Source organism: Schistocerca serialis, chromosome 8, assembly GCF_023864345.2.
Source record: "Schistocerca serialis cubense isolate TAMUIC-IGC-003099 chromosome 8, iqSchSeri2.2, whole genome shotgun sequence".
Taxonomy (NCBI): domain Eukaryota; kingdom Metazoa; phylum Arthropoda; class Insecta; order Orthoptera; family Acrididae; genus Schistocerca; species Schistocerca serialis.
In genome coordinates, this window is record NC_064645.1 from 560,873,586 (window position 1) to 560,885,848 (window position 12,263).

At 39.4% G+C, this 12,263-nt stretch overlaps 1 protein-coding gene across 2 annotated transcripts in view; it reads right to left on the reverse strand.

The window, feature by feature from the left end:
* Window positions 1-4,706: 4,706 nt before the first annotated feature.
* LOC126416148 (DDB1- and CUL4-associated factor 8-like) overlaps window positions 4,707-12,263 on the reverse strand; it is a 116,992-nt gene continuing 109,435 nt past the window's right edge. For both annotated transcript variants that reach the window (XM_050083696.1, XM_050083697.1), the window contains exon 11: window positions 4,707-5,544. In XM_050083696.1, the coding sequence (XP_049939653.1) occupies window positions 5,422-5,544 (123 nt within the window). In that variant the 3' untranslated portion in view covers window positions 4,707-5,421. The remainder of the gene's footprint in view (window positions 5,545-12,263) is intronic.

Consider the following 12,263-nt stretch of genomic DNA (forward strand, 5'->3'; position numbering starts at 1 on the left):
AGAAAACAGGGGGGGCATATCATCAAGCGATAAATTAAAATATTAAAGACCATGTGCCACAAGGTGTGCTCGTCCAACTCCTGTGACAGATGTTTTCAAACAAAGGTATTTGGCCTGATACAGCTTCTATACCATTACCACTTGCTTCTCTATACACAAAAAGTCACACTCTTAATTCTGTAACCAAAATAGTACCGTTTCATTCAGGTTTATCCACTGTATAGTTCAGATTGTAAACACATACTACTGTATTACTGACTTCTGAACAGACTGGCCAATCCAGTGTACATTCCACACCATCTGTAGTGTATTACTGGTGTTTTCTTGTCTCCATTACTCGTACCTTAAGCTGGCATGATGCCTGGGTTTTCACCATAATGTGAGCAGATGTGTGTGTAAAATTTGGAAATTTGTGGTAAGGTCTTATGGGACAAACTACTTCAACTTACGCTATGGACAACACACACACACACACACACACACACACACACACACACACCCATGCCCAAGGGAGGACTCGAACCTCCAACAGGGGGAGCCGCACAGACCGTGACAAGGCGCCTCAGACTGCATGGCTACCCCATGCAGCCTTTGTGTGTAATGAACTCTGTTATTATATATTACAAACACTGATTCAGAGGTTTTTTATTTCTACTGACAGAATTACCGGACAACATATTTAGCTCTAACTTTCAACATGCCCATTTCTGGAAAAGGGCCGATATGCTTTCCCTGGAAGTCAAAATCACCATCCACTTTCTTGAGAAGCTTGTGGATATGATTTTTAACACAGTTATGTTACAAGAGCTCAGTAATTATTTTTTGTAACTCCACTATCTTGCTGCAACCTACAAGACGTGAAATTCAAGCTGCTGTGCTGAATTTGTGAAAACCAAACTGTTTATCATGAGATCAGAATATACCATTTTTATTCTGCAGCAATATTACATGTACCCACTCTTTCTTATAAACAACAGCTTTAAATATTTAATGTCTAAGATACTAGATTTTATTTTCTATGAGCTGAAAGAATTTGCACACACAAAAATTTATACAAGACTGAAGTGTTAAAATAGTTTCATTTCCTATAGAGAACACAATCTAAAGCAATTCTTCATAGCCCCTCCATTGGACTATAAACTTTAAAGTCACAAACTTCTTTGTATGTGGGAAGTCATGAAAGTCAAAGGAGGCTAAATATGACAAATGGAACAGACATTCCAACAATTTGTACCAAAGCATCTCTGGCCAGTCTAGGACTTGTAGACAGTTCCGCACCCAATCGATCCAGAAGACTTCCAGCACATTTGCCAATTAAAGTTAACTAAGTGGAAGTAACAGATGGCTATTCACTTTTGCATTCCAGAAAATGCTGCCAATAGCTTCTCCATTTGATGGATTTTTGGTGCAATACCAATGGGTTATGCCCACTGCTTTGTTAGCCATTTCATTTCTCGGATGAAATTACAGATACAAATATTGTCTATCAAAAGAAATTTTCACACAAAATTTGCATGATTCTTTTTAAAATGATCCTGACATTTGTTTTCACATTTACTTTTGCCCCCATTAAGCATTCTTGTAATTAACTCCTCATGTAAACTATATCTTACCCTTCTTTCAGATGTGCCCACTTTGTCAGCTGCTTCATATATCTTTGTCAGTTGCTCATTACACATTGCTCACTTTCTTGATGTTTCGGCTATGGAATATATCACCTATGTACCACCTTACTGTTGTGCTTGGATTCATCCACAGACAATGAAGGAGCAGATTTCTTATAGGGTTTTCACAGGTTTCCCAAGTGGAATTCCCTGATTTCCAGATGAGTTTTAGCATTTTTCCCTCTCAAGGGTAACTGAAGATGTAAGGTGACAAAAAATACAAGGAATACCTTTATTTCTAAATGTGTGAACAAAAATCTTAAGTACTAAAATAAACAACTTTTGTAATGAACTGTTTTTAGATGGAGAAAGCAAGTGAAATGGTATATATTATTTTATTAAGACCACTGACGTTATTTTACTTCAATAAAATGAAACACATTTGGTGACAAAAATACGCATTTCTTTGGAATTGTAAGGCAGATTTAAGATACCTTCACTGATTTTAGAAATAACCTCAGAAAAAAGTAGACCTTTTGGAAGTAGTGTATAAGCCAGGGAAGAGTTGTTTAAACCAACACTATTAGTGACTGCCAATAAAATGTTGTTCTACTATGTTAGTTATTGTCAGTTATTACCCAATGTTATTTTACAGGTATTCTGCGGTTTTTCTTTCAAGAAATACTTGAGTACATAGCATACAAACTCCCAGCAACTGGCACACTTTTCTTCTTCTTATTGTCCGTACTTTCTAATATATAAACTACTTTCGGAGTGCCAGAATGTACTTGAATGAGTAAAATGTCTATAAAACCCCACACTGTACAATGTACTTGTAGTGAGACAGTCGCAATTCCTGGAATCCATCGCCGATGGCTTCTGGCCTGCCCAGGAGCACCACAGTCCTGGGGCCATAGATAAACTGTGTAAATCCACTGCATTATGCCATACACAGTCAGGCCCGGACTGCAGACAGATTGGTGAAACAAGATCCATTGTCAGGCCAGCACATTCGTGGGAACCAAATGGCTTCAGATCAGGAGGCCCGATCCGTTAGAGATAACTGCAGAAATGGCCTGTCATGGAAGTCCATTCGTGTGGCCATCTCTTCGCATGTCACAGACACGATGTTGTTGAAATGAGACCGTGGTGATCAATCCATGCAACAGGTAAGTTGCACAAATACTCTGAGAATCAGTACGAATGATATGATGTAGCTACTCACCGTAAAGATGATCGCTGAGCTGCAGACAGGCACATAGAAAAGACAATCACACTCTCACAACTAAATTTTTGGCCATAGCCTTTGTCAGAAAATGACAGCATAACACATTCATGCAATCACTCAAATACAACTCACGCATACATGGCCGCCGTCTCCAGATGCTGTGTCAACAGTCTCTGAGGATCAGATCCAAACAAACCACTCCTCACGCCTCCCTACCTCTCGTCAGCAGCTGGTAGGCTAGTGGCAAGAAGTGGTCACAGCACTGACTGCAAGCTGAGGGGAATTGTAGAAACAGGAGAAGCAGTACGAATGGGGGAGTAAGGAAGTGGTGCACGTACTAAGCTGCACCCAGCCAGAGATGATGTAAGACATCTCAATAAACAAACCATTACATCTACTGAGACAAAAATGACATTTTTCCAGGGCTTTTTTTTTTTTTTTTTTTTTTTTTTTTTTTTTTTTTTTTTTTTTTTTCAAATTTCCCAGATACTTTCCACATACATTTGAAGTTCTCTGATATTCCCCGATTGTGGCAACCCTGTTATAACAACCATGTACAATTTCTATTGGCAATAAACCATCAACGGTGGAAAACTTTGACAGATAGCAGTATAATCTCTGACCGGCTGTGACTTTCTCGCCTTCTCCTTGCAATGTACTGCATTGTGTGGCACATTAAAGGAATTGTACAATAACAAATATTCCATTAAACAAAATACACAGTGGAATGTCTCAGTGGAAAGGACTGTACAGAAATAGCAAGTAGTGCAAGGAAATCACTAGAAAATAAGAGGCTGATAAAGCATGGAGGAAGGGGAGGGGGGGGGGGATAGGTTAGGCAAGGGGAGGAGACTAAATGCATACAGATTACAGCCTTTTGTAAATTTACAGCATCTGTTGGTGAGGCTCCTGATCTGCTAAGTGATTGTGTCACAAAAACTGACAGATTTGTGGGGGTGTTGATAATTCAGCAGCTGCACATATCAACAGTGTAAGGGTACAAGTACCAGTCTAGTATCAATTGTCTCCACACACAAAGCCAGTCCATTCAGTGACCTATATTCTGATTATTACAAAGCCACAAACCCCACTGCTTGTGGAATAGGGAGTGTGTGATAATCACACAAGTATAACACTTGAAATGCATAAAGGTATTGCCAAGGGTTTAAAATAGTTAGAATCATTTGAAAAGGAACTGTTTAAATTTTGTGTGACAGTTTCTCTCATGCCTGGGATATGGTTACATATCTCCTCACCAGATATTATAATAAAATTTAAATTTTCGAGTGACAAGAAACTACTGTAGCCTATATAACGTGCTAAACAGGACACAAGGCATGACAAAAAAAAAAAAAAAAAAAAAAAAAAAAAAAAAAAAAAAAAAAAAAAAAAAAAAAAAAAAAGCTTTATGTAACTCACAGGAATCAGCACCCCAGTCATTATTTGCAATGGAAGTCTGTGTGTGTGTGTGTGTGTGTGTGTGTGTGTGTGTGTGTGTGTGTGTGTGTGTGTGTTACCATGACTAAACTGAATAACGGTGTGGAATTTCTGTGTGTGATTTATTGAAAATTTACATTATTGTTTACACTTTCTCTTTTACATTATAACTAGACAAATTTACAACATTTTACATTATGAAAGTTTCTGTAACAGTGGTTCAAGACGCTCACATACAACAAAAATATATCTCATTTCAAACAGTGTATGTGAAACATCAAAATATAACTTACAATGCCAGAGCTAACATCTATACAGAGCAACAATAAACCAATGAAATTTTGAAGAAAATAACTGAAAATGTAAGAAGAGAGGAGGAAGAGGCAGAGTAAGAGGAGGAGGAGGAGGAGGAGGAGGAGGAGGGGGGGAAAAGAGGGGTGGGGTGGGGGGAACAGAGAGAGAGAGAGAGAGAGAGAGAGAGAGAGAAGGAAAAGCAAAGAATTAACAATCCGTATTATAAAACAGTCAATCTTAATGGTGAGGACTGACAAATATCACATTCAGTTATATGTTATTTATTCATGCATGTGATGCCAAACCTCAAATCTTGTTTCAGTCTTTGTTTCTGCTGGAGCTGAAAAGCACATTTTCTGATCCCAAACATACCTTTGTAGAAGAGAGTGGCACTTACAAGGATCAGAATGCCCACATATCAAACCACCCAAATGATAAACTTTAACTTCATGATGAGTTGTGGCATGTATATAGAAGAAAAAAAATCTGTTCTCCAAATTTTTGGTTTTTAGTAAACACAAACATCAAATGAACAAATAATTAGCACAAATAATTCTAACAAATATTTTAAGAGAAGAATATGTTCTATTAATATTATTTGGTATTAATGGACAGGCAATGGATATGATCCATTGAGCTGACATGTAAGTGAATTGATGGTACACAAACTCCTCTCAAACATGCCACAAAGAATGAATGTATATTACAGGAATCCTATTGAAGGATTACAGAGCTAACAAGATGGGAGTTGAGAAGCCAGGCACTCCATGTCCATTTATAAGGAAGAGGAAATTAATTTTGCTGGGTTCAGATGGCACGACATAGGGATGGGGGGCAGTCAACTGCTGCTGGTGCCAACTACGAAGGAGAACACTGTAAGCGGCGATCACGGTCGCCATCTGAGCTGTTGCTCGAGTCGTCTGAAGAGTAGCTATCTCCCATCTCGTCCTGCTGCTGCTCTCGTGTGCCTCGGGCACGGCCCTGCAGGCAGAAGCAATATTTAGCATGGCATCTGTGCTACCGCAGGAAATGTAATCCTAGTTTCTTTTAATTATCTCATGACAAAGAGGCAAAATGATATCTACATTTTTATACAAACAAAGTAAATGGCCCAGATAAATTTTATTCCTTAGGCTACAGTGCAAATTATTACATAAAAATAATCATGTCTCTGAATTTCTAATAGCCAGTGGACTTAAACTACGGCATTACAGTGACTGATCAAGTGCCAATCTACATATCAGAAAGTGTCAGGTTTTATATATAGTGAGTCCTGGGATCTGTATTTGTCACTTCTCACTTATTTCACCTCTGCCAGTGTTTCTTAATGTGAAAAATGGCGAGTTGCAATGTGGTTCAGTGCCCATGTTAATGTGTAGGCTGGGCAGGCTGGGTAAGCCTGTTCAAAGGGTGGGAGAAACACAAGGACATACCACTTCCATTAGGACTTTGTCTAATACCATTTCATAACAGTTAATTGTGGAAAAATTTTAATTGACATACAAATATCTCACTTTAGTTTAAATGGGGGCCAAATTTGTGGTAACATTTAAGAGAAGAGAGACCTTTTTTGAGAATTTTTGGGGTATCAGCTTCAAAGAGTCACAGAAGCAGGGCCACAATTAAATTAATAATTTCCTTTGTGCAGTGTGAAGATGTAACCATTCTCTAGTCACAGGTGGATTTTCATTGTTTTCTGATTAGAGTTTTGTTGTAGTAATGGTAGATGTAGACTGCTGCAATTCCTTAGTGGCGATACGTGTGAACAAGATAAAAAGTGTAAATGCAAGCTCTGTTGTTGCCTTTCACAGCTGTCAAGTTTTTATACACAGAAATTTACATAAAGCACAAATAGCTCTTGTTTAATTCCATTTGTTTTTGCATCCTTACCCGTCCGATGCTTATGTCGCCAGACTTCTGAAAAGTATTTCATTATTGCAGTGTTTACATCAGGGTTCCCAATCAACAGCTACTCATTGCATGTGTGTGAGACACAATCCTCACATATAATCAGCTGCCTTCTACTTGTTTGACACCACACATTGTTTATAGAGCTGTGAAGAAGTCCATTGTGATCAGTGCATGCATTTACTTCGAGGCCAGTTGGGGGAGGAGGGAACAAAATCAACAACTTCCACATGGAAAATCAACAATTCCACATGGAAAATCAACAACTTCCACATGGAAAATCAACAACTTCCACATGGAAAATCAACAACTTCCACATGGAAAATCAACAACTTCCACATGGAAAATCAACAACTTCCACATGGAAAATCAGTTTCTAACAGTAGCAGCCGTATTTTAAATGTTGAAGATTGAAGCAGAATATTTTCCTGATATGAGTGAAACAACCTTTGGACTCCAAATACAAAAAGTAAAACAAAAACCTGTGCTAATGAAAAATAAGTGATTAGCAGGAAAAAAAAAGAGAGGAGTTCTAACAGGAAATGAGACACTTGCAACACACGAGATGCCCACTTATTACACTTATGACAGTCAGTGTGGTGCAAATCATTTGGAACAAAAAATGCCTTGTTCAGCAGGTATCATATACAATTGTCACAAAGAAAGTATTTAAAAGTGGAATGGTTGGAAAAGAGAAGTTCTAGCACCACTCAACTCTTGAAAATTGGTTCTAATGTGCCACATTGAGAAAGAAGATGGGTTCTTGCAAAATGTCATATTTTGCTGGACAAAAAGAAGGTGCAGATTTTCATTCTGAGACAAGTGCTAGACACTACGAAGAGTGGCTTTGAGGAGTTCTCAAAAAATTACCAAACAGTCTCCAATTTTTATAGGTCAAGCTCCATATCACATGATGATAAATGCAATATCACTGGGAAATGGAGGAGGGGTTCTATTACTGAATGGATGGAAAGCAACAACACAGAGCTTACACCTATGCCAAGTCATATGAGGAAATTACTGCAACAGGCCTACAACGACATGTGTGACGACATTTCAGGTCGTAAGAATACCTTTTGGAAAGTGTACAACACTCACTGAACAAGAAATTGAACTTCTGTGGTTGCCTGTGGCATATTACAAACTTGACAATGTTGTACTTCTTTGAGCCTTTGTAAAGAACAAGGTAACTGAGGAAAACAAGCACAAATACTGGGGAAGAACTCTGAGAAATATAGTTGTCTTAAAACATTACAATACTTGTTTCTACATTAAAAGTAATTTAATTGCATCCCACTATTGGCTCATTAGGCCTAACATAGCTGGAGATTTTCTATCTGAGTTTATTCCTGTAGCTTACAGTCCCCCACCAAACCTGCAAGGCAGCTGGTCTCCCTCACTTGGTTCAGTCTGCAGGCCAATACCACTGCCAGGTGAAAGCCCTTGGAGGCCCAGGTGATAGCCCTTGGAGCTAGAAAATGTGAATTGATTGCCTGGTGTGGACCAAGTTAATGCTGATGTTAAACACTACGGCACTAAAACCTCGCACCCAATAACTGTTTGTTTCTAATTTATTAAAATAATCTGGGTCAGTGTGATAGTCAAGAACTGTATTTATCCAAGTTGTGTAAATTAAAACTTTCATGAAAGTGTGACAAAAGTAAAACAAAATTCCAGTTGTGTGAAGAGTGCGAAACATCTATTTTGTCCAGGATTTACTGTCTATTCCCCCAAAATGATACAACTTGAGTTATGCTGCAAAATAGCACACAAATTTTTAACTCTGTGCCACAGAGATTGCATCAAAATCATTGAATTTTTTTTCTTTTCTTGTGCTGCTACAGGTTGCCCAAACTATCAGCAGAACAGTGTTCTCTGCATGGCTTTTCTTTTTCTTCACAGAAAACTGTATCACATGAAATCATTCTTTACTGACAGCCATCTCCTATCGCCAGTTGAAAACAAGAACACTAAAATTAAAATGTGGCCTAATTTTCTCCTTAAGACTATTCATGTGAAGGATGTTCCAAAACTGCAAACACAAATGAAAACATCAAAAATGCTGGCCCAAGAAAATCTCTTCTTTGACCTTCGTTTTCTCCTTTCACACTGATACTTTTGAATTTATTCCTCTGTCTCATTCCTCTCCCCCCCCCCCCCCCCCCCCACCACACTCTCTTAAAATATTGCCTTCCTCTGTTGTATTTTGTAGTGCACAATTTGCTACCTGCCACCTCACCACTAAGTATGTAACCACAGGAGTAACTCTCAAAACTTTTCAACATGGAAAACAGCATGTCTGAGTCAGAATAGGCAATTCATCCCCATTCTACATCTAAAACATATGTTGCTGTTGTTGTTGTGGTCTTCAGTCCTGAGACTGGTTTGATGCAGCTCTCCACGCTACTCTATCCTGTGCAAGCCTCTTCATCTCCCAGTACCTACTGCAACCTACATCCTTCTGAATCTGCTTAGTGTATTCATCTCTTTGTCTCCCTCTACGATTTTTACCCTCCACGCTGCCCTCCAATACTAAATTTGTGATCCCTTGATGCCTCAGAACATGTCCTACCAACCGATCCCTTCTTCTAGTCAAGTTGTGCCACAAACTCCTCTTCTCCCCAATCCTATTCAGTACCACCTCATTCGTTATGTGATCTACCCATCTACTCTTCAGCATTCTTCTGTAGCACCACATTTCAAAAGCTTCTATTCTATTCTTGTACAAACTATTTATCGTCCATGTTTCACTTCCATACATGGCTACACTCCATACATATACTTTAAGAATCCAAAACACATGCTATATAAATATATTTTCAACACTAAATATTGTGTGTCCTAAATACTCACCATAAATTTTGTCTCTCAACTTTCTCAAATCAATTTTCCACCCTCCTTTACCTTTTTCTGATTGATACTGGCTGTAAATTTAACATTCCGTTCACACAGTCCTTCTCAACCCAATAAGCCACTTTCCTTCATGTTTATCTCCACCTCAAGGATGGCCACATCAGTACCTCCACCCCCATCAAACCTAGAAATGACCAACAGTACCTCCACTTCGATAGCTGCCACCCTTTCCATACCAGTCCCTTCCATACAGTCTAGCCACCTGTGGCTGCCAGATCTGTAGAGATGAGCAGCCCCTCTCCAAATATGCCGAGTGTCTCACTCAGCCTTCACAGACCAAAATTACTCTCTGAACCTTGTCAATAAAGAGAAATTCTGCACTTTGTCACTCCAGTCACTACTTCCCACATACCCTCTGCCCATCCTCTCATTATTCATTACCATAAAGGACTGGAACAAAACTCACATTCTCTGCCAGAGTTTTGATTACCTCCTGTCATGCCCTGAAATGAGAAATATCCTCCCCATCACTCCCACAATGGTATTTTGCCACCCACTGAACCTACACAATATTCAACCCCACTTGATTCTTGGTTCATATCCCTGGAATAGACCTAGATGTAAGTCCTGCCTCATAAATCCTCCTCCTACCACCACCTACCACCACTACGGTCTGGTCACAGGCATCTCCTACCAGGTCAACGACAGAGCTACTTTATATGGGCATTACAACAAACAAGCTGTCTATCCACATGAATGGCCATCTCCATACTGTGGCCAAGAAACAGTTGGACCATCCAGATGGTGAACATGCTACCCAACAGAATGTATTCACTTTAATGACTGCTTCACAGCCTGTACCTTCTAGATTATTCCTACCAACATCAGTTTTTTTTTAAATGCGCTGATGGGAACTCTACTTACAACATATCCTTCATACCTGTAACCCCCTGGCCTCAGCCTTCACTAGTCCTTGTCCTCCACCTGCCTATCGTCTTCCCTGCTACCAGCTCAGCACTACATATTCCTTCTGTCCCAACAACACTGCTACTAGTCTTTTCCCTTGACCCCCTCGCCCCCCCCCCCCCAGTACAGACCACACCACTGCACCTAACAGTCTATCCTGTCTCCAACACGCTCCAACTAGCAACACAACATCCTTCCCCCAATGCTATCCTGCTATCCCTCTCTCTTGCATACTGCAACCTTACCTTCACTACCCACCACAGCAGATTGCTGCTCGCATCATCTCCAGCGACTTGAGACAGTGACCACTGTGAGCATTGTGCTTTTGTGAAGGTGTTTGTATTTTATGTGTTGGAAGGAGGAATTTGTATGAAACTTTAATGCTTAAGCAGTCTTTCTCATTGTGCCATTCTGCCACTCAGGGCCTCCTCTACGTGGTGAGAAGCAATGTATCCTTTTCACATTACTGTTATCATATCCACGACCTTCCACTGTTTGATACTTCTGCTTTTGCACAATTAGGTAGCTTGTCATGTTATCTCTCAGTCCTCAACTTCTTCCTCATACAATGTTAACGTTAATGTTGTTGTTGTTGTTGTCTTCAGTCCAGAGTATGGTTTGATGCAGTTCTCCATGCTACCCTATCTTGCGCAAGCGTCCATCTCCGAATAACTATCGCAACCTACATCCTCCTGAATCTGCTTAGTGTACTCAGCTCTTTGTCTCCCTCTACGATTTTTACCCTCCATACTGCCCTCCAATACTAAATTTGTGATCTTGATGCCTCAGAACATGTCCTACCAACCGATCCCTTCTTCTAGTCAAATTGTGTCACAAACTTCTCTTCTCCCCAATCCTATTTAATACCTCCTCATTAGTTATGTGATCTACCCATCTAATCTTCAGCATTCTTCTGTAGCACCACATTTCAAAAGCTTCTATTCTCTTCTTGTTTAAACTAGTTATCATCCATGTTTCATTTCCATACATGGCTACACTCCATACAAATGCTTTCAGAAAAGACTTCCTGAAACTTATATGTATACTCAATGTTAACAAATTTCTCTTCTTCGGAAACACTTTCCTTGCCATAGCCAATCTACATTTTATATCTTCCCTACTTTGACAGTCATCAGTTGCTTTGCTTCCCAAAGTGCAAAACTCATTTACTACTATAACTGTCTCATTTTCTAAACTAATTCCCTCAGCATCACCTGATTTAATTCATCTACATTCCATTATCCTTGTTTTGCTTTTGCTGATGTTCATCTTACATCCTCCTTTCAAGGCACTGTCCATTCTGTTCAGCTGCTGTTCCAGGTCCTTCATTGTCTCTGACAGAATTACAATGTCGTTGACAAACCTCGAAGTTTTTATTTTTTCTTTGTCGATTTTAATTCCTACTGCAAATTTTTCTTTTGTTTCCTTTACTGCTTGCTTAATATACAGATTGAATAACATCCGAGATAGGCTACAGCCTTGTCTCATTCACTTCTCAACCACTGCTTCCTTTCATGCCCCCTCGACTCATATAACTGGTATCTGATTTCTTTGCAAATTGTAAACAGCCTTTCGCTCCCAGTATTTTACCCCTGCCACCTTTAGAATTTGAAAGAGAGTATTCCGTCAACATTGTCAAAAGCTTTCTCTAAGTCTACAAATGCTAGAAATGTAGGTTTGCCTTTCCTTAACCTATCTTCTAAGATAAATCATAGGATCAGTATTTCCTCACGCATTCCTACATTTCTCCAGAATCCAAACTGGTCTTCCCCAAGGTCAGTTTCTACCAGCTCTTCCATTCTTCTGTAAGGGATTCATATTAGTATCTTGCAGCCATGACTTATTAAACTGACAGTTCGGTAACTTTCACACCTGACAGCATTTGCTTTCTTTGGAATTGGGATTATTATATTCTTCTTGAAGTCTGAGGGTATTCCTCATACATTATGCTCACCAGACTGAAGAGTTTTGTC